The sequence below is a fragment of the Ptiloglossa arizonensis genome, chromosome 1, assembly GCF_051014685.1.
Source record: "Ptiloglossa arizonensis isolate GNS036 chromosome 1, iyPtiAriz1_principal, whole genome shotgun sequence".
NCBI lineage: Eukaryota > Metazoa > Arthropoda > Insecta > Hymenoptera > Colletidae > Ptiloglossa > Ptiloglossa arizonensis.
This window is the reverse complement of record NC_135048.1, coordinates 15,390,713-15,413,431: the sequence shown is the minus strand read 5'-3', so window position 1 is coordinate 15,413,431 and position 22,719 is coordinate 15,390,713. Positions and strand designations below refer to the sequence as shown.

General features: G+C 39.4%; 2 protein-coding genes, 1 long non-coding RNA gene and 1 other non-coding gene across 10 annotated transcripts in view; 1 reads left to right on the top strand and 3 right to left on the bottom strand.

The window, feature by feature from the left end:
• Window positions 1-675: 675 nt before the first annotated feature.
• Window positions 676-11,206, bottom strand: Ptpmeg2 (Protein tyrosine phosphatase Meg2). Its single transcript, XM_076305808.1, has 10 exons — window positions 10,884-11,206; window positions 9,394-9,627; window positions 9,216-9,305; window positions 8,872-9,012; window positions 5,391-5,654; window positions 4,924-5,312; window positions 4,571-4,810; window positions 4,345-4,495; window positions 4,028-4,235; window positions 676-3,942 (listed from the first exon to the last, which is right to left on the bottom strand). The coding sequence occupies exons 1-10, from the start codon at window positions 10,914-10,916 to the stop codon at window positions 3,713-3,715; spliced, it is 1,980 nt and encodes a 659-aa protein (XP_076161923.1). The 5' UTR covers window positions 10,917-11,206; the 3' UTR covers window positions 676-3,712.
• On the top strand, window positions 6,093-22,667 carry LOC143143980 (uncharacterized). 3 transcript variants are annotated; one of them, XR_012991325.1, is made up of 3 exons: window positions 6,093-6,496; window positions 7,347-7,489; window positions 22,311-22,667. It is a non-coding gene; the product is annotated as an uncharacterized LOC143143980 (long non-coding RNA). The 3 variants fall into 3 exon arrangements; XR_012991317.1 differs by lacking the exon at window positions 22,311-22,667 and adding an exon at window positions 7,611-9,624; XR_012991328.1 differs by lacking the exons at window positions 6,093-6,496; window positions 22,311-22,667 and adding exons at window positions 7,611-8,672; window positions 8,823-9,624 and having other exon boundaries at window positions 6,881-7,489.
• Kdm3 (Lysine demethylase 3) overlaps window positions 17,717-22,719 on the bottom strand; it is a 572,262-nt gene continuing 567,259 nt past the window's right edge. For 4 of the 5 annotated variants that reach the window (XM_076305347.1, XM_076305514.1, XM_076305686.1 and 1 more), the window contains 7 exons: window positions 22,435-22,657; window positions 21,531-21,943; window positions 21,239-21,440; window positions 20,766-20,914; window positions 19,128-20,562; window positions 18,777-19,032; window positions 17,717-18,694 (listed from right to left, as the gene is read on the bottom strand). In XM_076305347.1, the coding sequence (XP_076161462.1) occupies window positions 18,382-18,694; window positions 18,777-19,032; window positions 19,128-20,562; window positions 20,766-20,914; window positions 21,239-21,440; window positions 21,531-21,943; window positions 22,435-22,657 (2,991 nt within the window). In that variant the 3' untranslated portion in view covers window positions 17,717-18,381. The remainder of the gene's footprint in view (window positions 18,695-18,776; window positions 19,033-19,127; window positions 20,563-20,765; window positions 20,915-21,238; window positions 21,441-21,530; window positions 21,944-22,434; window positions 22,658-22,719) is intronic. The other variant, XM_076305593.1, reaches the window with a different exon arrangement.
• On the bottom strand, window positions 20,633-20,705 carry LOC143154725 (small nucleolar RNA SNORD36). Its single transcript, XR_012994250.1, has one exon. It is a non-coding gene; the product is annotated as a small nucleolar RNA SNORD36 (small nucleolar RNA).

The window sequence follows — 22,719 nt, the reverse complement described above, 5'->3', positions numbered from 1 at the left end:
TCCCTTTCGGTTAAAAAAAAGAAATTGAATCACCGTGAAATCTTCGTATTCGTGGACCATATTCGTTCGTGAAACGAGTAGTGATAAAATTGCGAGAAACTCGAGACGAAAGAAATGTTTACCGTGCTCGATTGAAACAAATGATCGAATTTTTCGTTCGAAGGAGAATTAAACGTGCAATTACAATTTTCGATATTATTTCTCGACCGAATGAATCGTTAGATCTCTCTACTGTACCGTCGATTTTCCATCGCACGAGAGTTCGATCGTGACCGTAAAAGGCATGGGCCTATATGGGAGCGCGCACACCTGATCGATTGTTCCTCGATTATAGGACAATGCTTTTTACTACCTCTACCATCCACGACCCGACTATCGTACGAAGAAAAGTCGATAGTATGCTAGATGCCTTCTTACGGACACCATGCAAATCTACCTTTCTTCTCTTTTTGTTTCTTGGACAAATTCTTTGAAAGTGAAAGCCTGAGAATACGAAGATTTGACCGGGCTTCAAGATTCCATGAAAATATGTGCGTATATGTACATCATACGAATACTTTAAGATAAAGTTTTTAATAAATATATATATATATATATATATATATATATATATATATATATATATATATGTATATATATAGATAATATAAAAGGGCATCGTGTACTAATTACAAACGTTAGAGAAATAATATAATAATAATAATAATAATAGTAATAATAATAATAATAATAATAATAATAATAATAAACGTGATTGTACCGATAACATGCCCTTTGTAAGGTAACCCAAGAGCAGGAGGAACGTGCATACATCGAAAATGTTCGAACTTTAAGTCTGACTAAGCATTTAGTACAACAGCGCTTTTCATTATATAAAATTCGAAGATAGCTCTAACAAACAGTGTTCACTATCGATAGAGACCGTTCGGATATCGATCGAAGTGAAACGCTAAAATTTTGCGCATAATATACACAGACTCTGTACACAAAAATACACGCGTTGGGTTCTGGGCCGACTATTTCTTGACAAGAGTCCCGGTTCCAATGTGTCCATTGGCATCGTCTAGGTGCGTTTATGGCAAATCGATTTTAACAGATCACCGAGCAAGTCAAACGGTTACGCTAGCTTATGAAATTGAAATAAAAACCCGCGGTTGCGAACGGTTGTTGTGTTATCACGTCGGTGCTCGAACAAACGTAAAAATGACAAATCAATTACAGAGAACTCTAATAGTTATCGTATATCATACTTTGCGTTAGCAATTTCACGTATCGCCGCGTATACGATTCACGATCGCACGGTACATTGAACTTACGACGCAAGAAATACACTGCAATACCATTTGTCTTTGTAACAACAATCTAGCATTACGATTTCCTTGTTAACTATTCAAATATACATTCAACAAACAGACGGTTAGACAGCGGTAGTTATAAATCGGACAATTTAGACACGGATTCGACATCGACATTCATTCTTCGCGATGGACATCTATATTCAGGGTATTTGAATCGCTTTATAAGAAATTCTAAAGGTAAAACTGTCATGCAAACGCTGTTTTAAAAAGAATTCTTAAATAATGATCGTTTCCCCGATATACCTATATGTGCATCGTTGGTTCTCGCAGCGCGTCGTTCACAAAAAAAAAGAATTCCGTGTTCCGAGAAAAAGAAATTCGTGTTAAAAAAGCATTTGCATCCGCAACAGCGCATTCGAGTACAATTAATATTAAATTACATGAGAATTAATTAACTTTACGTATTTAATTCGTGTATTCGTTACGAATACACATTGTTACCAATTAGTAAAACTAGATGTTTTCGAAAAAGCTGTCGAGAGATTGAGATTACGTTGAAAAGTACAGTGTACGAGCTATTGATCCCTTCGATGGAATAAAATCACGCGAAACTAAGGGTACACATCTCACGATACCCCGACACTGTACACGTAAGTGTGGATCAGGGATCCGAAAGGATCAATGCTCGTTTGCTAATTGTCTAAATGATAAATCACATCGTTTCTTCTTTTATTCACGTGTAAGTATATACGAAGGCTTTCATGGAAGAGCGTACCTTTGAATCTGCAATATCTTTTCGCTAAGAACTTTAAAAAACTTCTACCTCCGTCGTAACGAAGCACGTTTGATTCTCGAGGTAAACTAGTTAATAATTTATCCGATTTACTCGTTCAAAAGTTTAACACTGTATAATCTCTCTAATTTCCTTAATGTTTAATCGAATCGGAAGTATTTATTTTTTTTTTTTAATCTATACGATGATCCCTGATTAGCAATCCCTGTAAAAGGGATTTGTATTACGAATTATTTTAGCCAATTCTTTTTTTTTTCTATTTTGTTTCTTTTTCTTTTGCGCGCGATCGAGTTGCAAAGTTCTGAGATGGTGTAGGAGATAATCTTTGGTTACCCAAAAAATGCCTATTAATACGATCGTCGATTACTTATTTTCTGCACGGCGGAGGCCGTATATCGTAACACGTTATAACATATCTGTAGATCTTAGAATCTTAGATATTTCTGTGACTATTCAATTGGCCACCGTTACATCACATTCTCCGTTAATTTGTGATTTCTCGTAACATTTATATTTCTTTCAAACTGTTTGAGGTTCATTGCATTTAGGTCTTCGTTCTCAATAAGATAATTCACCAATTTAACCCTCTCATATAAAGATTCTATAACAATGTATCTCTACGAGTTTGTACTTGGTAATTTAAGTTTCGGATAGACCTTGAAAGCATGAAAGACCCACTGTGGAATAATGGATGTCGGTTAAAGATGTTTGCGGTAAGCTCGACAAAACGGACAACATCGTGAAACGGAAACGTTTTTGTAGCTTTGAATTTTTTACGAGACTTTGACCGGTATTTAAACAAAAATGCAAAGCTAGTCACTTAAATTGAGAACGCAAGTAAACCGTGTTCAGTGTACAAAGTATACGTTGTAGCGTAAATCATAAGAAACTAAGCAGATGGTTCTGAAACAAAGAACCATCGTATCGATCTTAATCGTTAACCCGTAGTGTAATAGTTTAATAAATAATGTTTTTAACAATTACTTTAAACGTTCTTTACTTTAATAAAACTGTATTCGTCGATCGGTGGATTAAGCTTGTAACTTTGTCCCCGACACGTGTAACACAGAGTATAAGAAAAATCCTTTAAATCTATGAAATAGAATAATTCGCGCTTGTATAGATATATTTATATATATATTTAATTTAATTGACATAGTAATTGTTCTCAAATGGAATGTTTATAAAGTAAGGCGTTATCGTAGTTTACATGTTTTAAATAACTCTGTAGACACGCTTCAGAATGTACAATAAAATTTACATATGAGAGGGTTAAAGTCGGATCGGTAGATCCGATTGTGCCACGTTTCGCTTTATTACTCGGACAGCCATTTATTGGTGTACGCACACCGTTCTATTAATAATGAATTTCTTCACAGAGCAAAATATTGGAAAACAGGAATCGAGGTTCCCTGTTCGCGCATTTGGCCTTGAAAAAAACTAGTTCCTCTTTAGATATATTGCCTAACGTAAGAGTAGAAATCTGAAATATTACATCGATGGAGATGATAGCAAAAAATAACTTTGAGTTATTTAAGCTAGAAATAGGCTATGTAAGGAGACTATTATGCATACTCGGGAAGAACATCAATCTCTGGTATATGATAATAGAGTTTATACTCTAGTCGGAATCTTCTTCTATGGTTGGAGGTAACATAGCAAGATGTTGCGGACTAAGCATCCCCCTGGAGAGTGCATACTCTGCCAATGCACGATGGCAGAAGACATATTGGTCTGGCATTTGAATACTGTAGGCCCTCTGCGCTCTGATTTTTTCCACCGTACCGCGGATGTCCACAGTCCCGGTGTCCTCTAGCCGCGATATGCAAATGTCTAACGTGCAAAACGTTCCTTAAAAAAGATTAAATTATATGGTAAATTTCACGTTCAGTGTCTTCTCTTTGTAACGTACGCTCGTTCAAAGTTCTTCGAGTACCTGTCCTTCCGATTCCGGCACTGCAATGTACAACTATAGGAGGTCCTCGCGGATGTCCGGCCCATGTGTCTCCTCTGCACGCAAGTAACTTATTTTGTTGTTGTCTTACTAAGGCTAGAAACTGTAGCAAAGCTCTGGCCGACTGTGGAACACCATAATCCGGCCACGCAGTGTACAACATATGGCAAACTTCTCTTGTCTCATCAGTCTGAAATGAAAATACGTTGTGGTCACGTATCGTCTATATACCTTGATTATATAATAATTACAAGAATCGAACGATTCGATGCTCGTTCCGTTCAAGGACAAAATCGTACCTTGTTGTTTGTAAGGAGAAGCATAGATATTGTATAATCGGGATTGGTATCAACTTTGAGAGTAGTTACAGTGAAACCACCCGCTTGTACTTCATCACCTGGTTCTGGACCCCAATACTGTGCACATTTGGTGCGTCCTCTTTCTACCACTCTGAAATTTATACAGTTCGTGCGTGAAACGAACCGATCGTATTTTTACCGTAAAAGTAAAACGAATGCAACCTACCTAGTAGTCATAACGATAACAAGCGCCTGCTGTTCCCAAATCATCCTCCAAAAATCTCCACACGTTTTTGGAAGAGGGCCCTGAGTACTGATAAACGCGTTCTTTTGTTTGTAACCGTCAACAAAATTAGCATTGATGTAATCAGTGGTGGCATCTCCGTCTAATTGCGACAGACATACTCTGCTATGGTCGTAGCAAAGTACGTCTGTGTAACGATTCTTAGACACGTTTACTCTCAATCTGGAACAAAAAATAGAAACGTATCGCGGTTACATCGCATTCGTGGGAAGAAACGGGGAAACGTTTATGAGCGAAACATCCTTCCTGTTGAAAAAAAAAAAGAAACTACGTACTTTGCATGATTAAAGGAAGCTTCTGGCGGTCTCTGCCTGATTTCCGCATACTCGGCTATGAGACCCGCGCGTCCTCTCGAGTGAATATCTTCGATAAGTTGTTCCATAGTAACGGCTTGGAGTCCAAGATCGCCGTGGAGGCTATCGTCGTCGCTGAAACCGGAACTGGCCGAGGACGGTGGCTGAACCGGAGACGGTGCCTCGTCGGTTCCCATCCAGGCGTCACCATTCGTGATCTCGATATCCCCAATATTCGAAACCCCATTTTTAACTTTGCTCTTATCGATTATAGGACTAGTTGAGCTACTAACTGTAGTTCCATTGGGATTCTGATGAGCCGTGTGACTTTTCGATGTGGGCGAAAGAGGACTACCCACTCTGGGGGTAACCTGGAAAAGTGGAAATCGTACATTAGTAAAAATCCATATGGTCACGCTCGTGGACCACGTGTATCGAATGAAACTAACCTCGCAAAGTTCACCCCCGCCTCTGTTTGTCATGGATTTAAGACAGTGGAGCAGCCATGCCTCATGCTGTATCTCCAATGTGCCGCCCAAACGGTATGGTAATGATTCTCGTGGTATATGCAACGTTAATTGAGGAATGGATACAGTGAATACTCTGTCCCTCAATTTTTCACGAACGAATAATCGGAGGATCTTAAATGGCGCTTTGAACCACAGCGGTGCAGTCACTATTAAAACTTTTTTCAGTTTTGCTGGATAACCACCCTGAAACAACATGACAATGACAATATGCACTTCTAGTGTTCGACATATATATATATATATATATATATATATAAAAATAATATATACATACATAGAGAGATATATACATACTCCGTTAAATATATAATACTGTCCATGCATTATAACACGTATGACAAATATATAGAGATACAAAACGTGAAGCAAAATAATCAATGTTTACGCGATACGTTTTATTTGGACAATACAGCGATACGTAAGCACAAAATATCAGTATTTTCGCAGCGGCGTTTGTTTTCAGCGCATATGTACATTAAATACATCATATTGAGCGGAAAAAAAAAAGTAACAAAAAGCGATCGCTTAAGGTGACTGCATAATTTATTTTCGAAACGGAGCGACTTTCAAATTCGACCTTTGAAAGGCGATGCAATAATAGAACGGTATATAAACCGAGAAGCGCGTTTAGTGCCAACTGCGAGCAATCTTCGAATATATGTTTAATGCGCGAGGAAGTTTCATTTGAAAGAAAAAAGTAGCGAACTACGCGGTGGCACTAGTTTCGAACTAATTCAATGGAAAACTTCTGTCTTATACGCTACTTATGCGTTAGGTTAAACGATACGGAATTGGGTCGAATTAGAACGAATGCATAATTCGTATCACGAGGTCGATGAACATCGAGGGATTTCACGACGTTGGAAATACGTGCAATGCGCGAAAAATGTTTCCCGCTTTGGAGTATCTAAAATGCAGGAAGCACGGTAACTTAACCCTTCGTACCCTCTGTGGTGTGTATAGAGGGCGGAAGTACCGTAACGGCAACCGACGTCAGCAGTACCACTACATCTTCGCAATCTTAAGTACACAAACCCCATTACATAGAAACCCCGCGAAACGGTGAAGAAAAAGCAGCGACGGTTTCGATCGCATCGTAACGATTTCGACTAATCCACGGTCGCTGAGGCTCGCTCGGAACGTGTACGAAATTAAAATCGAGATCAGCAAGAGATTATCGGGGTATATATTCGATCTCTCCAGTAGATAGCACACTCGGACAGTCAATCGATAGATTAAAATTTTCATTTACCGTAAGCCGTCGAGAGATGCACCGTAAGCGAATACTTTATCGTACATCGATGACACAGACTGATTAGACAATTAAGCAATCTCGTAAACGAAAGAAGCGCGATTCAACGACGATTCGAGAACTCGTCGATTTGAGATTCGATTAATCATACGGAGAATAAACGTCAGAGTCGATAGGATCGAAAAATCACTGCCGGCACTCGGTCAGTCAATCGATAGCGCGAAATTAGTATAACCGTGTTTGCACGGTTGACACGGATCGAACGAACGCCGATGCGTATCGGTCGATGCGAAACATGGCACGACGAATTTCGGTTCGGTTTTCGGCGACAATGCGGCGTCGCGACGCGTCAGCTCGATGAAATTACAGTCGACCGACGACGAGGACTACGACGACGACGACGACACCGACAACGACGACGACAACGACGACGACGACGAAATCAGGTTGTATCTTCTTCTCCCGATCTGTGCACGATAATGCCGCAAAGGGGTCACGATGATTACTGACCGCGAGCGTCGCGACGTTATCCCGCGTACGCGCGCATGCGCGCCAACGACCCCTTCTTTTTACCACCGCTCGCTCCAACATCCCTTACGCGAATTTCTTTTTCCCCGGCGAAGGTGCGATTCTACATGCAGTGACGTATCGCGACAGCGGTTCTCAACTCGCAGTACAACGGTGAACTCAGCCCCGCGCCGAAACATCAACCCTCACGACGTACATTGGATTACGTTATCGAAAATACGCAGACTTGCGATCCCAGGTAGGATTTTATTCCAAGGATTCAATCATTGAAGCGTCTTTGTACGACAAGCGAAACATCGAATTAAGATCAACTTTATTTTGTACAGCTACTTACGATTTTGAATAATATACTGTTTCAGCGTACACTTTTACTATAACATATACATAAATTTTGTAACAGTCTCGAGACGTCGAATATATATATATATATTTAAATTCCAATTCGGTAACACAAACAAGGCGTCGATAATTTCCATGGTCTGTTTAAAAAAAAAAAACGGTAATAATTTGAAAAATGAAAAGACACCGCAATTGGTCGCAATTCAAACGGCAATTTATCAATCAGGTTGGAGGTGAAAAGACCAAGTTTTATCGTCAGAGAAGTTTCAGTCGCTCGGCGGAGTGATTGCACGCTATAAATACGAATAATAGAGCGGAAACGAAAGAGTATCGGGACGCTATTATCCGAGTGGAAAGTGAATAGACATCGCGACGTTGTATTTCCTTTTCGTGAGCTTTTCGAGACGAGCTCCGTGCGCGCATTCCGGGGTACAATTTCAGCTTGATCCTCGCTTCCTGGTAAACAACCGGCTAAACAGAAAGCTTATTTTTATCTTCACGCTCGGTGACGTAAAGACGTTGTTATAAATAGTTTCATAAGTATCCTATAATTACGTCATTCCGGCGAAACCTTTGAAATTCCCTTGTTCAGCCCATAGCGCGCGGTTCAGTGGGCAATTGCAAGCGGGTTTTCGTGAAGCGTGAACAACCCCTTAAGCTTTCCTGTTCTTTGAGATGCACCCCTCTATGTATGATATGTACGAGACGTTCCGGAATTACTTTATGTACTTTACCCTCGTATATTATATAATCGAAATTGTGTGCAACGTACGTGCTTATTCGTATCGCCGTGGTGTGAAAAGAATCGCGTGCGGAACATACATAAAATTATTTTGTACCGTGAACGTTTGTACGACTGTGCACATTAAACGTATAGTGTCTTTTCGCATACCAACGGCGCGCTTGCGTTACGCGTCCTGATTTTGTTCACAGTAAGAATAAATGCCAAATATGCTGATTAAATTTCCTGTGTAAAGATAATGGCCTATATTTGGAGCGATCAATTGACAGTAACGACGTCTCTTTGTTTTACGGAGCTCTGCCAAATCCAAATGCTAATTTCCGAACGACAAAAGATCCAGGTGAATAACGTGATTGGTCGATTTGTCGAGTCGCGACAACACGTACAAATTTTTTTTCTTCCAGGATAACAAATTTATTTATTCCAAATTTAACAGTCTTTATAAATAACTGACTTAAGTTTAACGATTGATTTGTATCCTTGATATTAGAATACCGTTTGCACGAGTTGGACCGTGCACATGTATGCGTACAACTTACCTTCAGAAGGGTGAGAATCTTTTGGGAGAGGTCATAGTCAAAATTCTGGTACTTGCTGTCTGACATATCGTAAATGAAAACCAGACCATGCTTCTGTGTCTCTGCGCTTTCAAGAGCCGCATCCAATTGATACACAACACCCTACAAACGTAACAGAGAAAGTTCCATTGTTAGAGATGTCGTGTCACAAAGAAGCTATTAAGTAACTGTTACATCATTCCTTATTATAGGGTATTCAAATGTACTGTGTTTGGCAATACTAAATGCGAATCGCATAGTGTCTATCATTGAATGAATTTGCACAAATATGAAACACGCTACAACAATGAGTTTATGTTACCTACTTGTAACGTTGTTTGGTGCGTCGTAGTTTGTGGAAGATGCAAATGTGCAGTGAAAATAGCTACAGCTGCTCCTGTTGCGTCCCTCGAAGGCTGAAACATTTTTGTAGACGTACCGCTTGAGTTATGGCTATTGTAAAAGGATCGTTAGATTTTGCATTAACTCTATCAGCATCCTTACTAAAACTGTAAATTTTCCTGTATGTAATTCACTGAGTAAGGGTTCCTGTGTAGGATATAGAAGCGCGAGGCCTTCCCTTGTTCTGGTGGCTTCGTGTTGTTCGTAAAGAGCCAATGCCCTTATAACTTCAAACTTTCTTGCCGTTAGAAATTTCACTGCTGTGCTCCATGACACTGGACCAGCTCTTCTACCAGCCCGACACTTATTAACTGTTTCTATAAATTCTTTTGTGGCCTGTAAATTGAAACACGGTTGCTTCTTACTTTCTGTGAGCTGTTTTATCTCAAACTATTTGATTGTTTCGTAATTAATGTTATTTTTAATCTCAATTATACGAACAAATACAATTAATATGCAAAGTATGTTTCATTCTTTATTGTACTTAAATTACTCGTGATAACAACTTCATTCAAATCGAATGTGAAACGCAGAACCTTGTGTTAACTATTAAATTACTTTTCACGTATCTGGTGCATAATCAACAAACTCCGGAAGCGAGGATTAATCTCGGGAATTCGTCGAACCATAATTAATCGAAAAGAACTCTGCACGAAGTGTTTAGAATGATCGAACGGTCTCACGGCGTTTCTACACTTTCGAAACGTGCAACAGTCATTCGTCAATGATTTGTGTACATGCCCTGAGTACCGATATAACTTCCGGTGCCCGACTACCTCCCCGCCGGCCACTTCCGCCATAGTACGCTCGCCGGGGACCGGCACGGTAAATGGATAGGTTCGTTCCAGGGTCAAGAAGAAATTTAATATCGCGAATCGATACTTTTGTAAATCCCCTGTGAAAGCCAGTTCCACGAGACTGCCTTATTATCGACGAGACATTGCGTTTAAATAAAATGTACGCGAATAACGCGCGCGTATCGATTTTACTGTATTTTTAATTTCGTTTTTAAAACTGTAAGAACTCTCCTCTCTCACCGTCTCTCTCGTATCGCCGCGTTTATAGAACGGAAAAGAGTTTCTACTCATCAATCGCGTGCTATTTTATGATTAATTTATCACGCTACGAGGTCGTTTTCTCGAGCTAATTCCTAACGATCAAAACAACGCGCCGTTTACAAGCAATGATCGACAAAGGAATCCAGTGTTATTCTTGCGCTGACAATGTTTGTTTGAACGAACATCGATGATTACACATTGACGTGCATACACGAAGCTATATGTTGCACGCATTCAACAAGCACATAGGATAGAATAATCGTCTTTGAAAATTTTCACGAGACATTCACCAAGAATGCAGCATTAAACGAATACCGGTTTCTTTTTCACCGTGATTTCCATTGAAATTCGTCGAAAAAAATTCGATGGACCAGATGAAGAGCGAGCGATGTTTATATTACGCGCTGGTAAACACATCGCGGCAGAGAGACCCTATCTCGAAAAATCGACCGCGAACGATCGTTTTACTATTTCCTAAAACGGTTTCGCGGCACACACGTTCCACGACCGGAAGAACCATTGATAATCGCTTACCTGCTCCTGCTCGACGGTTAACGTGGCTGCCATTTTGACTTAATGTACACTGTCATAACCGACAAAACCACAGCACTAGCTAACGCGTACTTATTTTTGACTCTAGCCTTTCAATCCTCTGTCCGCGGTTGCACATTTTGTTTCACGGGTCTCGAACACACAACACGATTCTCACGATTGACGACTGGTCCGAGTCACCGCGAAGACAAGTAGATCGATCCGGTACGCTCGTTCATTGTCCGACGCTCGACATAGCTATAGCAGACTCGCCGTACGAGACTCGTTCAGACGCTCGATCGTCGGTCTCTCCACAGGTTGAGCGCCATCTTGAGCAGAGAGTACGACCATGTAGGCGACACTGTACCACGTGCTACAGGCTGCTTCAAAACAAATGTAACCTAGATCGTGTCACAAACGTTTATCGATTTACCGGTGAAGTAATCCCAAAGAAGAAATATCGTTCGAATATAATATTCCAAGTGTTTCCGTACGTAACAGATTCCTAGTAAGATATAAAAAATATTTTCGAACTTGATGCGAAATACCTTGTATACGTCAAAGTTGAACAATTTTATTTGAAATTTAAGTAAAGAATAACTTTTTAATCTTTCATTTTGCAATCATGTTATCTGAAATTGAACAAATAATCGATTTATTTGTAATACGATAATTTCAAGTGACGAGACTGTTTCATCGCTTTTCCATTTCGAATATCAGCGACCCGATAATCCAAATAGTAACACTTCGAATAAAGTTATTTCGAAAGTGTCTAGGTTTGCCACGCACTATACCATTAGCCACGGATTTGTACCATAGTTTTATCGGTTGTCTGTCCTTCTCGCGCCGGATATGTGCTATCATTGACCAAGTATAGCCATCGTCAAAAGGCTCTGCAGGCAGTCAACTCTGGTCTTATGAGATTTTGTGCAAATTCAATGTCGGAAACAAAGCATGTGTCTTCTGTTATGGAGAGGATCGTTGTTAGCTTATTAAAGCCGGGGCACGTATTAATACGTGTCTCGTTGCCCACGATCGGATAGCTGAACATGTATCGATACGATTTTAATTTTCCATCCATTTTTTGTTAAATTTTTCTGAAATAGAAATCACAATTTTAGATAATACAAATTTCTAAAAGATCAGTTTGAATCTTCTATGTGAATCTGAACAGCGTGGGTCTCTATGAATGGAAAACGAGATCTTTCTCTTCCATTCTTGCACTACAGCCACTCCCACTTGTCTCAGCTGATTCTTCATTCGACTTCCCCTTCTTTTCTGTTGTTGTTCCACCTTCCTCTCCTTTAGTGTCATCATCACCGCTGGATACATTCTTAAAGACATGACTAAAAAAGATTCTTCGTCGCAATCTTCATCGATAATTATATTTTACAATGAGAAATATTTTCTATCAATATATTATCTATCTGTTTCTAATATTTTACAATTTTTATAGACACTCAATATATTTCATCAGAACACTATGAAAGATTGCAACAAAATAAAAATGCTCTTTTATCGTGTTCTTTTTTTTATTGATGATTCGATCATAATGAAAATGGATATATGAAAGTACTTTAAAGCAACTAGATAAGGTCGCATACCCATTGAGAAACCTTAGAATCTCTAAAACTTTTACCGCGAAAGAAGTAGGCGAGAAATTCATGTTGAATCTTTGCCAATGTGCAACAAGTTAGCACGTCGTGTTAGAAGCAACAAGTCTCGTAATGAGATTAAGTTTGAAACTCCGTGTGCACGCTCGTGTTAAATCTTTGAAAAGATTTATTTAGCACTGTTCTTGTGTTAGTTGCGTATATAATGAAGTAAAAAAGAAAAAAGAATGCACATCAGGGAGCACTGATTCGTGCCATTCGAGGGGAATACAGCACACCAACGCATCCCCTTCTACTTTAAAAGCTTCTAGTTATTTCACGGTATTATCGCTAGATGGCACACATAGGTCTGCGAGAGACTCCAGTTATCATTAAAAAAAAAAAAGAAACACCTAATTTGGATACAACTACACTATTTCCGACAAGTCGTACGAATCGCTATAAATAACATAGATCTGTCAATAACTAGAAGATATTTATAGATATTATTTAAAATATATTATGGATACAAGATATAGATTATTAGTCATTAAACGCGTATGATTAATATTTCATAGCAACGTAGGCGAACTGTCATATATAGGTTATATGTATTGATTCATTTTTAAAACCCAAGGATACGATACACATTTTAAAAAAAATCTGTTCATTGAGTTGATAATCCTTTATTAAATTAAAATATCATTGAATTGGTGACGATTTTTATTTCGTAGCACTTATCGTGTATAAACGACGTTTCAGAATTTATTTCCAAAACATAATGACACATTTAGTGAACAATAGTTTAATCTTTGGATGATAACCTACCACAAACATTAAATACCGTGAAACTGTTCTAAAAGCATTAACATTCAACGACATGTTTATACCAAAAGAGTGTTTAAACTTAACTGTCACTCAAGATTCAATTTCATAAAATCTGACATCTCATCATAATAAATTTTCCAAGATACAACTCAAAGGAATTTTATTCATCTAAAACATTGTATTTGTTATAGACACAATGAATGTCTTTTGAATTATGTCAAGTATACTATTTTCATTTCCAGGATATTATTAAGGAATAACAATTCATAATGCTACATACTTCTGTGTACAAGAAAGTAAAACATTAATTTATATGAAATATAAAATATACTTCAATCGTCAACAATAAGAACAATAATCTTGAACTAAAATAAGGCTAGATTTTTAATCTCTTGTAACAAGAGGGCATGACAATCAAAGGAGTATTTCCAATTTATTTATATATCAAAGACATCAATAACAGAGGACTATTTAATGTAAAGGAATGTGCCCTTAATATGATGTCAAAAGTTAAAAATAATTGCTGGTCATTTTATGAACGGGCATGTTTTATCTTAGTAAATATTATATAATACATATATATCTGTATGTTACCTATGAACAAAATAAGTATACGATTAATATTTCTACTAATGTAATATATGCAACAGGAGAAGCGAAAGAACTATTGTAATCACTTTTAACTGTAATCATTGTGATGAGCTTATTAATTCATCTCAAGTTAAAGTTTAATCTATGGATTAATAATCTATTTAAAAAAGGTTTCTTTCTTTATTAAGGAAATAAGTTTTGGGCTAATTCATAAATCAGTTATACAATAATATCAAATTGCACGTTATACTTAAAACTATTTATAACTAAATTTATAACTAAAAATATATAAAATGTATATGTCTATATATGCATATATACAAATTAAATGTAATGCTCTTTTAGAGTTATCACAATTATAGGAACTTTGGTAAATTTTTGCTTTTTCTCTTTTTGAGTGGCTATTTTTCACGCACACGCACCATGTACATTAGGCGCTTGCACACATACTTATATCCATGTTCTCTCTTTTTTTCTAAATTATGCTTAAAGACATTCAAACTTGGAGGTTGTTGGTTTTTAGAAAATTAAATATTTTTTATAACTGTAACTTTGTCTTCTCTTAGAAAAAGTTTTTTTTAGCAAAGTGGTGATCATCCAAACCAGTTTAATGTAGTTGTCATCATCCTTCTCGAGTGATTATACAGAGGGCAGTTCTATACATATGGTGTAGCAGACTGTCCAGTCGATGAAATGGAGTGGTGCATGAATGCCATGTTAAATTCAGCGGCCAAAATTCCCTCGATTACCTGAATGGTACTAGACTCTTAAAATAAGATCCCTAGGCTTGGTATCAGGATATGTTTAACCTTTATAGCAAACAGTTGTAACAGTTTTCCTTTCTATATTTTTGAGCTTATGTATTGTTACTTATTATTTGTTGATTTCTTCTTAGTTGCCGCACGTTCTGCAATAAAAACGAAGACATTGATATCGAGAGCGTCATTCTCCCAGTCAAGGTGGGAGCAAATACTAGAGATTCTTGTAGAGATGGATCTTTCATTTTGAATCCATCTGTGAAGATGCGGATACAATTTGAAAACTGTGTTGGTAGGGCTGATCTGAATCCAAGATTTAAAAAAAGAAAAAGAAGGCTAAATTTGTCGAGAAATAGTTCTCGTTCTTGCGTCTAGATGACACTACTAATTTTTGTTTATCAACATTTTGCAATAGTGATGTTATTTAATCGCAAGAACGAAAACTATTTTTCTACAAATTTGGCTGTTTTACTATTATTGTACTGCTCATTTTTTTTTGTCGATTGTAAATCCAAAGATTAAACAATTACTAATAATTTGAATAAAACATGTATCACTTGGGTACGGGTGCTTACGATATAAGAACCACACTTTGTCGATAGTTCGGCGATATTCAAGGAATGAATCAATACCTTTCGACCGATGTGTATATTGTACGTACCTATCGCAGGGTTCGATGTTTCATCGAAATGTATTTGTATTTTGCAATAAAGGTGGACAAACGCTTTTTTTTTTTGTAATATAAACATTTTTCTTATTCAAACGTATGTTCTTACATTTACACAGTACAAAAAATTATACTCAGACCTGCCGGCCCGCGGTTCATAATTGCTATGACTGGGGGCGGCCGGTGGTGGGGTGGTGCGGGACTTTTTGGGGGTGGATAGATTTCGATAGGATCTAAGGGCTGTACAATTTGTCTCATCATCCATTCCACTCCGCCCCCAATACACGGCCCCTTGTTTTCTCGCGCATCCTTTCGGAAGTTCGCTCAAAAAAACAACATACACGCGCGCGTTCACACAAACGCAACACACAGGCAATCATTTCGAAACGCTCTCTCTCTCTCTCTCTCTCTCATTTACACTACAACGCTTGTTCGTAATCGTGCTTCTTTTCGCCGCGTAGTTCAGCAACATTTAAATATCGGTATTCTTCCGTAATAATTAATCGTAATAATGATAATAATTAATAATAGTATAATAAACTATCTATCTACGCGTGTAAAGTGTATCCTTTTTTTTGTTTGTCCGTGTTCGTGGAGTGTGTATCCCTTAATTCTAAGTTTCTTCGTATTTATATATGTATATATGTATACATATATGTATATATATAAATGTATTTACATACACATAGCGGGGAGAACAAATAATAGCTTTGTCTGCAGCAATAATACACAGAGTATGCTTCTTTCTTTCCTCTCTATAACTTTATACATCATCATCATCATCATCATTATCATCATCATCGTCGTCGTCATCATCATCACCATCATCACCATCACCATCACCATTATCATCATAATCATCATCATTATTATTATTATCATCATCATCATCATCATCATCATTTTCATGATCGTCGCTCGTGAATCAATAAGGGTATTTTATCCTTTTTCTTGCTGTTCGTTACTTATTATTCCCGTAATATTAACGTTACTCTTATCGACACTAAGATATTTAAAAATTTACTCGTTAAATATTATTTAATCAAGTCGTTGTATGCTAGACGAATGTTGAGATCAAAGAAATTGCGGGTTCCAGGATTCCAGTGATTTGTTCTTCGGTTTTCATCATTTTTTTTTTTTTTGTCTTATTTTATAACGTCGGTTTCGAGATTACCAGCCGTAGTGAACGTTCGACGATCGATAAGCGTACGAACGGCGCACGCGTGACGCTAAATTGAACGCCTCTGTCCTCGAAAGCCGCTGCCTTCCTCTTCTTGTTCTTCGTTAAAATCATCGAAACGGGCGGTACCGTGAACGTATAGTAATTATTCAAAATGCTCCCGCGTTGCGAATTTAAAGAGACGTCATCGGGGAAACAATATCGACCAGGTCGGCGATGGCTTTTGAATTCAGACGTCGCGAAGGCGCGTATCGTGAATAATAACGATTCGTCGTTCAATGCGAAAAGTTGAATGATAGGAACTCGGCCTCTCGTCTGTGGATTCTGCATGACTAATCTGTCTCTTTACGTTTTATTTCTTTCATCTTTTCCGTTTCCTTTCTTTTTTTTTTTCTACCTACGCATACGATACACAACGTGCAAACACGCGAGAATGTCCACGTCGTTCAAAACATTGGCACTTCGAAAATCGTTACTCCTTTACACCTCGCGTTAAATAATGCTACCATAGTTATTAATTATTAATTACAATACAATTAGAATATCGCTGTTCTATCGGATAGACGGTTCTTTTTTTTCGTGATTTGACAAAAATAACAGGTTTTCTTCCCCTCGTTTCTTTTTTTCCCTTTTTTTTCCTTTTTTCCATTTTACTTTGTTTTCCTCTCACCCTTATTAACTGGGTGTCATCACTGGGCCACAACGTCAATCCAATCTATAAAAACAATAAATTCAACAAAGTCTATAAATCTCGATCGATCTTGTATCTCACTGAGACAATATATCGACAGATTTTTAGCCTTATTTTCTTCTTTGTTATTTTTGTTCTGATGCCTCTGTTATAAACGACAGTCATACAAACCTTTCGTACGGACTTCGCTCGGTATAGCCGATATATTTTTCGAAGAAGAAAGACAAATTAAAATCTCTATATACGTATATCCCCGAGAAAGCCAAACTGCAACGAGATTATACACGTTAATGTACTTGACGCGTAAGGGTTCGAGACTCCTTATCTGTTAACTGGACTGACGCGAACAACAACGGGTTAGGCAGTGTTTTCACTCTTGCGCTCTTATCGCGAGGAACACAAGAATCTAGCGAGAAACATATATCGGCCATTACAGCAAAGTGCTTGCTTTTTTTCTTTTGTCTTTATAATCGATACCAAAAGCACCAGATCACGAGAGCACGGTAACGGGATCGACGATTATCACTGATCCAGCTAACAATTTTTTAATCGACATCTAATTGCACAAAGGTACCTCTAGACAATCCTCTCGTAGTTACTATAGTAAGAATTCATTACACAGTAAAATCGATTATCTACATTTATATAATATAGACAGTATGTATTGAATACAGGCACGATATAAGTAATTACAAATAATGTATGATCCAAAGTCCTCCTCCTGGTATCACAATGGTAAATGGACGCCGCGGTGCGTTCTCGTGTCACCGGCTCCATGCTTCAATGAAAATACTCGCGGGGACTTCATGTCCACCAGCACACGTTTATTCGAAAAAGGAAAAAAAAAAAAAAAATATGTAAAAAGGAAATTCAAATGAAACAACGAATAATCTCTCACTCTCATTCACACTCTCTCGCATCTCTATCTCTCCATTGGCTCAGCCAATACCGAAAATCAAACTTTTGAGTTACTCGTCAAATATCACAACAAATTCTTGCACCTCGGTACAGGTTTCCGGAGCATCTTAAATTATTAGATCCTCCCGTCATCCCGGTCTGATTAGCGTGCGTTACACCACGCCGTTCGGGAGAGCACGGAGGAGCGACAACAGGTTGCACTCGCTGCTTACAGCGAGATTTTAGTCGAACAACGAATCAACAACGGTTCTTGCGACCGCGACAGGGGGCCTAGGGCTACGTCTCTTCCTTCTTTATCTCGTTGTTGGTCTTCAGTTTGGCAAGAGTCTCTTCCTTGACGTTCGCCAGTACGGTCAGGGAATCCTTTACAGCGTGGTAGATAATGTTCTTGATCTGAAGCTTGTCCTCGTGATTGGTATGCGTGTCCGATAATGCGCGGAACTCTTGCGTAAGATGGAAGCAATGCGAAACGTTCTCCGGCGATACAAAATCCTCGGCTACTTTTATACAATTGTGAAGATTACGGACTTGGTGTGGCGCACCGGCTGGCACGAATACCGCGTCGCCTAGGCACTGCACGATAGCGTATCTGAAACGGGAAGGAACAACTTTGTTATTTGCGCGGAAACTATAACGCGCGTAAAAATAACGATCGGTTAAATAATACTTACCCTTCGACACCGTATTCGCGGTACAATCGTTCTCGCAAAGGTCCGTCGAGGTAGCAGCTCTGATCGTGGATAGGATCGTGATGTGGTTCCAAACGAGCGCCACGTTCTAACGCTACCGCGTTCAAGAGGTCTCGAATCTTGTCGGCGTCTCGGGCTGCGTAAATGTGCCAAAGTGCACCGGGTGCTTCTCCGCGTTCGCGAACACGTCGCCGTGTCAGTATATCACAGCCTGCTTCGTCTATCGCCCTTAGTGCTTCTGCAACGATCAAAGTTTTTTTTATTACCAACTCTCTTCGAATACCTGTTTCCCAGTAGCCTTGTAAGATAATATAAAAAATAAATCGCGCATACCTTTGACGTGCTCATCGTTGTCGGTATCCTTTGGAATTCCGACGTAAACCATCACGTTAACGGCATCGGAAATATCCAGGTGAAGATTAGTCGTGCCCTTGTTCGGATGGAGAGCAGAACCATAAGCGTTGTACATCTTGGGTCCCAGATCCGGTCTGACGAAGCAGTCGGGTAAACGACTAGCTAGATTTAATCTCCCATTTCGATGTGTGTACTCCGATAACGGTAAAACTTTCATCAGATCGGCAAATCTCGACGGCAACAATTCCGCGAAATCTTCGCCAGGTGGCCAATCTTTCAATTTTAGCAACATCGGGTTCCCCCTCTCGTCCTTTAGCCTCTTGGAGAAGTGTTCGAATCCTTCCCAGAATTTACGCATCGGTTGATTCGGCACCAGATTCCCGGTCATGCAGTTGATAAGATCGTTCTTCTCGTCGCCAAAGTCCCTGGCAAACGAGTCCGGATGCCATAGGTCCATGTCCAAAGACTTTGCGATATCCGACACGATGACCGGTTGTCCGCGTTTCCATTGATCTTGAAAAATTCTATAGTTGTTGGGATTATTCGGATCGTTTAACCTGAGCAATTTCCCGTCGCAGAGCCACGAGTGCGGCACATCCGGATAGAGGCTCTTGCTTTCCGTGAGCGTCATGATTCTAATAGGCAACGGTTCTCTTCCCTTCTGCGTCCACTTGTACCTTCTCACAAAATGCTTCAGTTCCCTCGGCTTCTCATCGTCCAGTCCACCTTCCCTCTCCTTTTTCACGCTGTGTTCTATCACGCTGGATATCACCTCGTCCAGCGTGTCCATTTTGGATTTCTTGCCGGACTTTGTAACGTTGTTTGGCGTGTTGTTTCCGGATGTGACGTTAACGTTGCCGGAATTGTTCGTCGGTGAATTTGATCTAGAACCATTGCCGTTCGACTTGTGAGACGGTCGAATAAGTAATTCTCGCAAGGTCGAGTAATTGCCATCTCGGTCTTCGTCGGAATCCGAGCTCGAAGCGCTTTCGTTCTTGTCTTGATTCTGCAACGCTACATCCGCTAACCAATTTAACGGAGAGTTCTTATCCTCCCCGTTGGTCTTATTTTCCGACGATCCGTTCGATTCGTTCACCTTCTTCCCTTCTTTGATCTCCTGCTTCACGTTGCCGTTGAGAACCGGCACTGTATCACCCTTTATCATGTTTCTGAGATACTCGTTGGCAGATGTTTGAACAACGAGCGAGCAACCGCAATGTTGAGGTATTCCCCACTCTGCTCGACATTCGTGAAGACGCTGTCCGAGACGTATCAAGCTATCACCAGCAATAATTTGAGTGAGCATCAGTCGTTCGGGTTCGTGTACTTGTCTGTTGGTGCATAATAACCACGAGAAATCGTCCCTATCTTTTCCGCTTTCACCCCAGATCTTGATCGTTCCATTCTTGCGTCCCTACGAATATATGAATATTTTGTGAAATTTTTGCGCATCGAAATCGAGACTCGAGCGACTAACACTGCTCGTAATATCAGTGTTAAAAAGCTCAATATTTTATTATCACGGGTTTTCAAGTAATTATTTTTCATCACGTATTAACTGGATTGCGTAGAAATATACTTTGATACGTGATACACGAGAATGAAAAACGTTCTTACCTTGTAACAATCGATGCACACAACGAAACCGCATTTACCGCAAGCCCAGTGGTAATTGAAAAGGGTCGTCTCGCAAACGTCGCACATCTCCCGGACACCTTGAACCACTCGCTTCCAAGCTACCGTTCCGTCTACAAGTCCCGAATTTGCTGTCATGGTGAAGAAACAATCGATATGCAAAGCGTTAAATCATGCGATCAAAGGAAATCGAACAAGCAAATGTATAGATATATACGTAGGTACATGCGATAGAACAAAAATCTCGATTGAAGTTTCCTCGACGTAATGTTATGGTCCACGATATAATAGCTATAGTTTTTCTTTTTTTTTTTTTTTCAATATTATAATTATAAAACATGCGTAGGAATTTGTAAATACCGATACATATTTTTTATGCTTTACCACGGAATAAAATTACCTCGATCGATTGGCAAGTAGCTAAAACTTTTGATCAAACATTGAACAAGATTTACCTTCCGTCTTGTGCTGTTGAAGAGCATCTTTCTCTTGATGCAGGAGATCGCAAAACTGATCTCCAACTTGACGAAGTAATCTGTGAGCCATCTCCAAGTCTAGATCCTCCTTGTCTCCTTTCTCTTTGTCATTTTTGTCGGATTTCTCATCTTTCTTCGTATCCGAACTGTCTTTTCCCGGTAACCATAACCGAAGATCTACCTGTAACATCAAAACGACAACGGCCGTTCGTTTCATTCTTGCAAAACGGTACTCGAAGTTAAGAATAACAGTCCAGTTGCGCAAACATACCTCAGACGCGTCCTTGTGCGGATCGCTGAATCCTGCTATAGCCAATTGTCCATTTTTGGTGTACCGTAATCTACGGAATGCATAAAATCTGCAGAAAATATTTTGTGGAAGATTTTTGGAGCGCTGGTGCGGTGTCCATCTGCACTCACGACATTTAGCCAATTTTGCGGCGACTTCGAAGCAAGCACCGTCTTGCAACCAGCTGTCACCAGTTTTCTTTAGTTGTGATATCGGAGGTCTACGAAAGGGATCTCCTCTTCCGCCGCTTCCACCAGGACCACTGTTACCACCGCTCGCACTGTCGTCTCTACGTTCTTTCTTTTGACGAGGTTGTTGATCTTCTCCTCCTATTTCATTACCTTTCGTAGTCTTTGGTCTTCTACCTCGTTTCCTACCAGGTTCCTTATTATTTCCTATCGAACAAAGGATACGATCTATTTGAGCATTGTCGACGAACATCGATCCGGAAGTCTACATGAGTAATCTATATATTCAGTGTAAAAAAGCTCGTGATATTATCTATCATAGACATCAAGTTTTACTTCTCATCACTTTTGGAATGGTATCGAAATGTAAATAAACGAACATATTTTAAGAAACAGGGTAAGTGCACGAGTACACAATTACAAGGATTCCAAGAGCTTGGAGAACCTAAAGAGCATCAGGAAGTTAGATGGCGTTAAAAACGTTGGGCAATTTATTGTATGTTTCGAGTCTAAGTAGTTACAGGCGAGTTTGCGATAATATTTTTCTTCCAGAGTTTATTCCTGAATTTTTCAGGTTCCCCCGCAGCTCTATAGAAAGGAGTAAGCGTACGACCATGGAACGTGGACCACTTACCCTGCAAGTGAATAGTTAGTTCACCTGATGGGAAGTCCATTTACAAGAAGCTACGTCAACTAACCGTTTCCCGAGGAATTGTTGGAATTGGCCGTGGTATGTCGCACCCTCGACGTAGGTTGAATGGAACCCAACTGTTCGCTGGTATCGCTAGCAGAACCGGCTTCGCTCTCGTTGCTAGACTCGCTGCCTACACCGACTCCTCCACCTTGCTTGTCTTCTTTTCGCCTCCGCTGATCTTCCGCGGTAGTTTGCTGCCTCCGTGCGGCGCCCTTCTTTCGTTTTACCTACCACAGGGCACAGATTATTAAGTAGTCAGGAAGTTCATGCTCTTGCCGAAACTACTGCC

Coding starts and splice junctions, on each gene's coding strand:
- Ptpmeg2 (XM_076305808.1), bottom strand. CDS start 10,916: ATGGCAGCCACGTTAACCGTCGAGCAGGAGCAG. Junction 9,628..10,883: donor TAACCGTCGAGCAGGAGCAG/GTAAGCGATTAT, acceptor TTCAATTTACAG/GCCACAAAAGAATTTATAGA. Junction 9,306..9,393: donor CAGGAAAATTTACAGTTTTA/GTAAGGATGCTG, acceptor AAAATGTTTCAG/CCTTCGAGGGACGCAACAGG.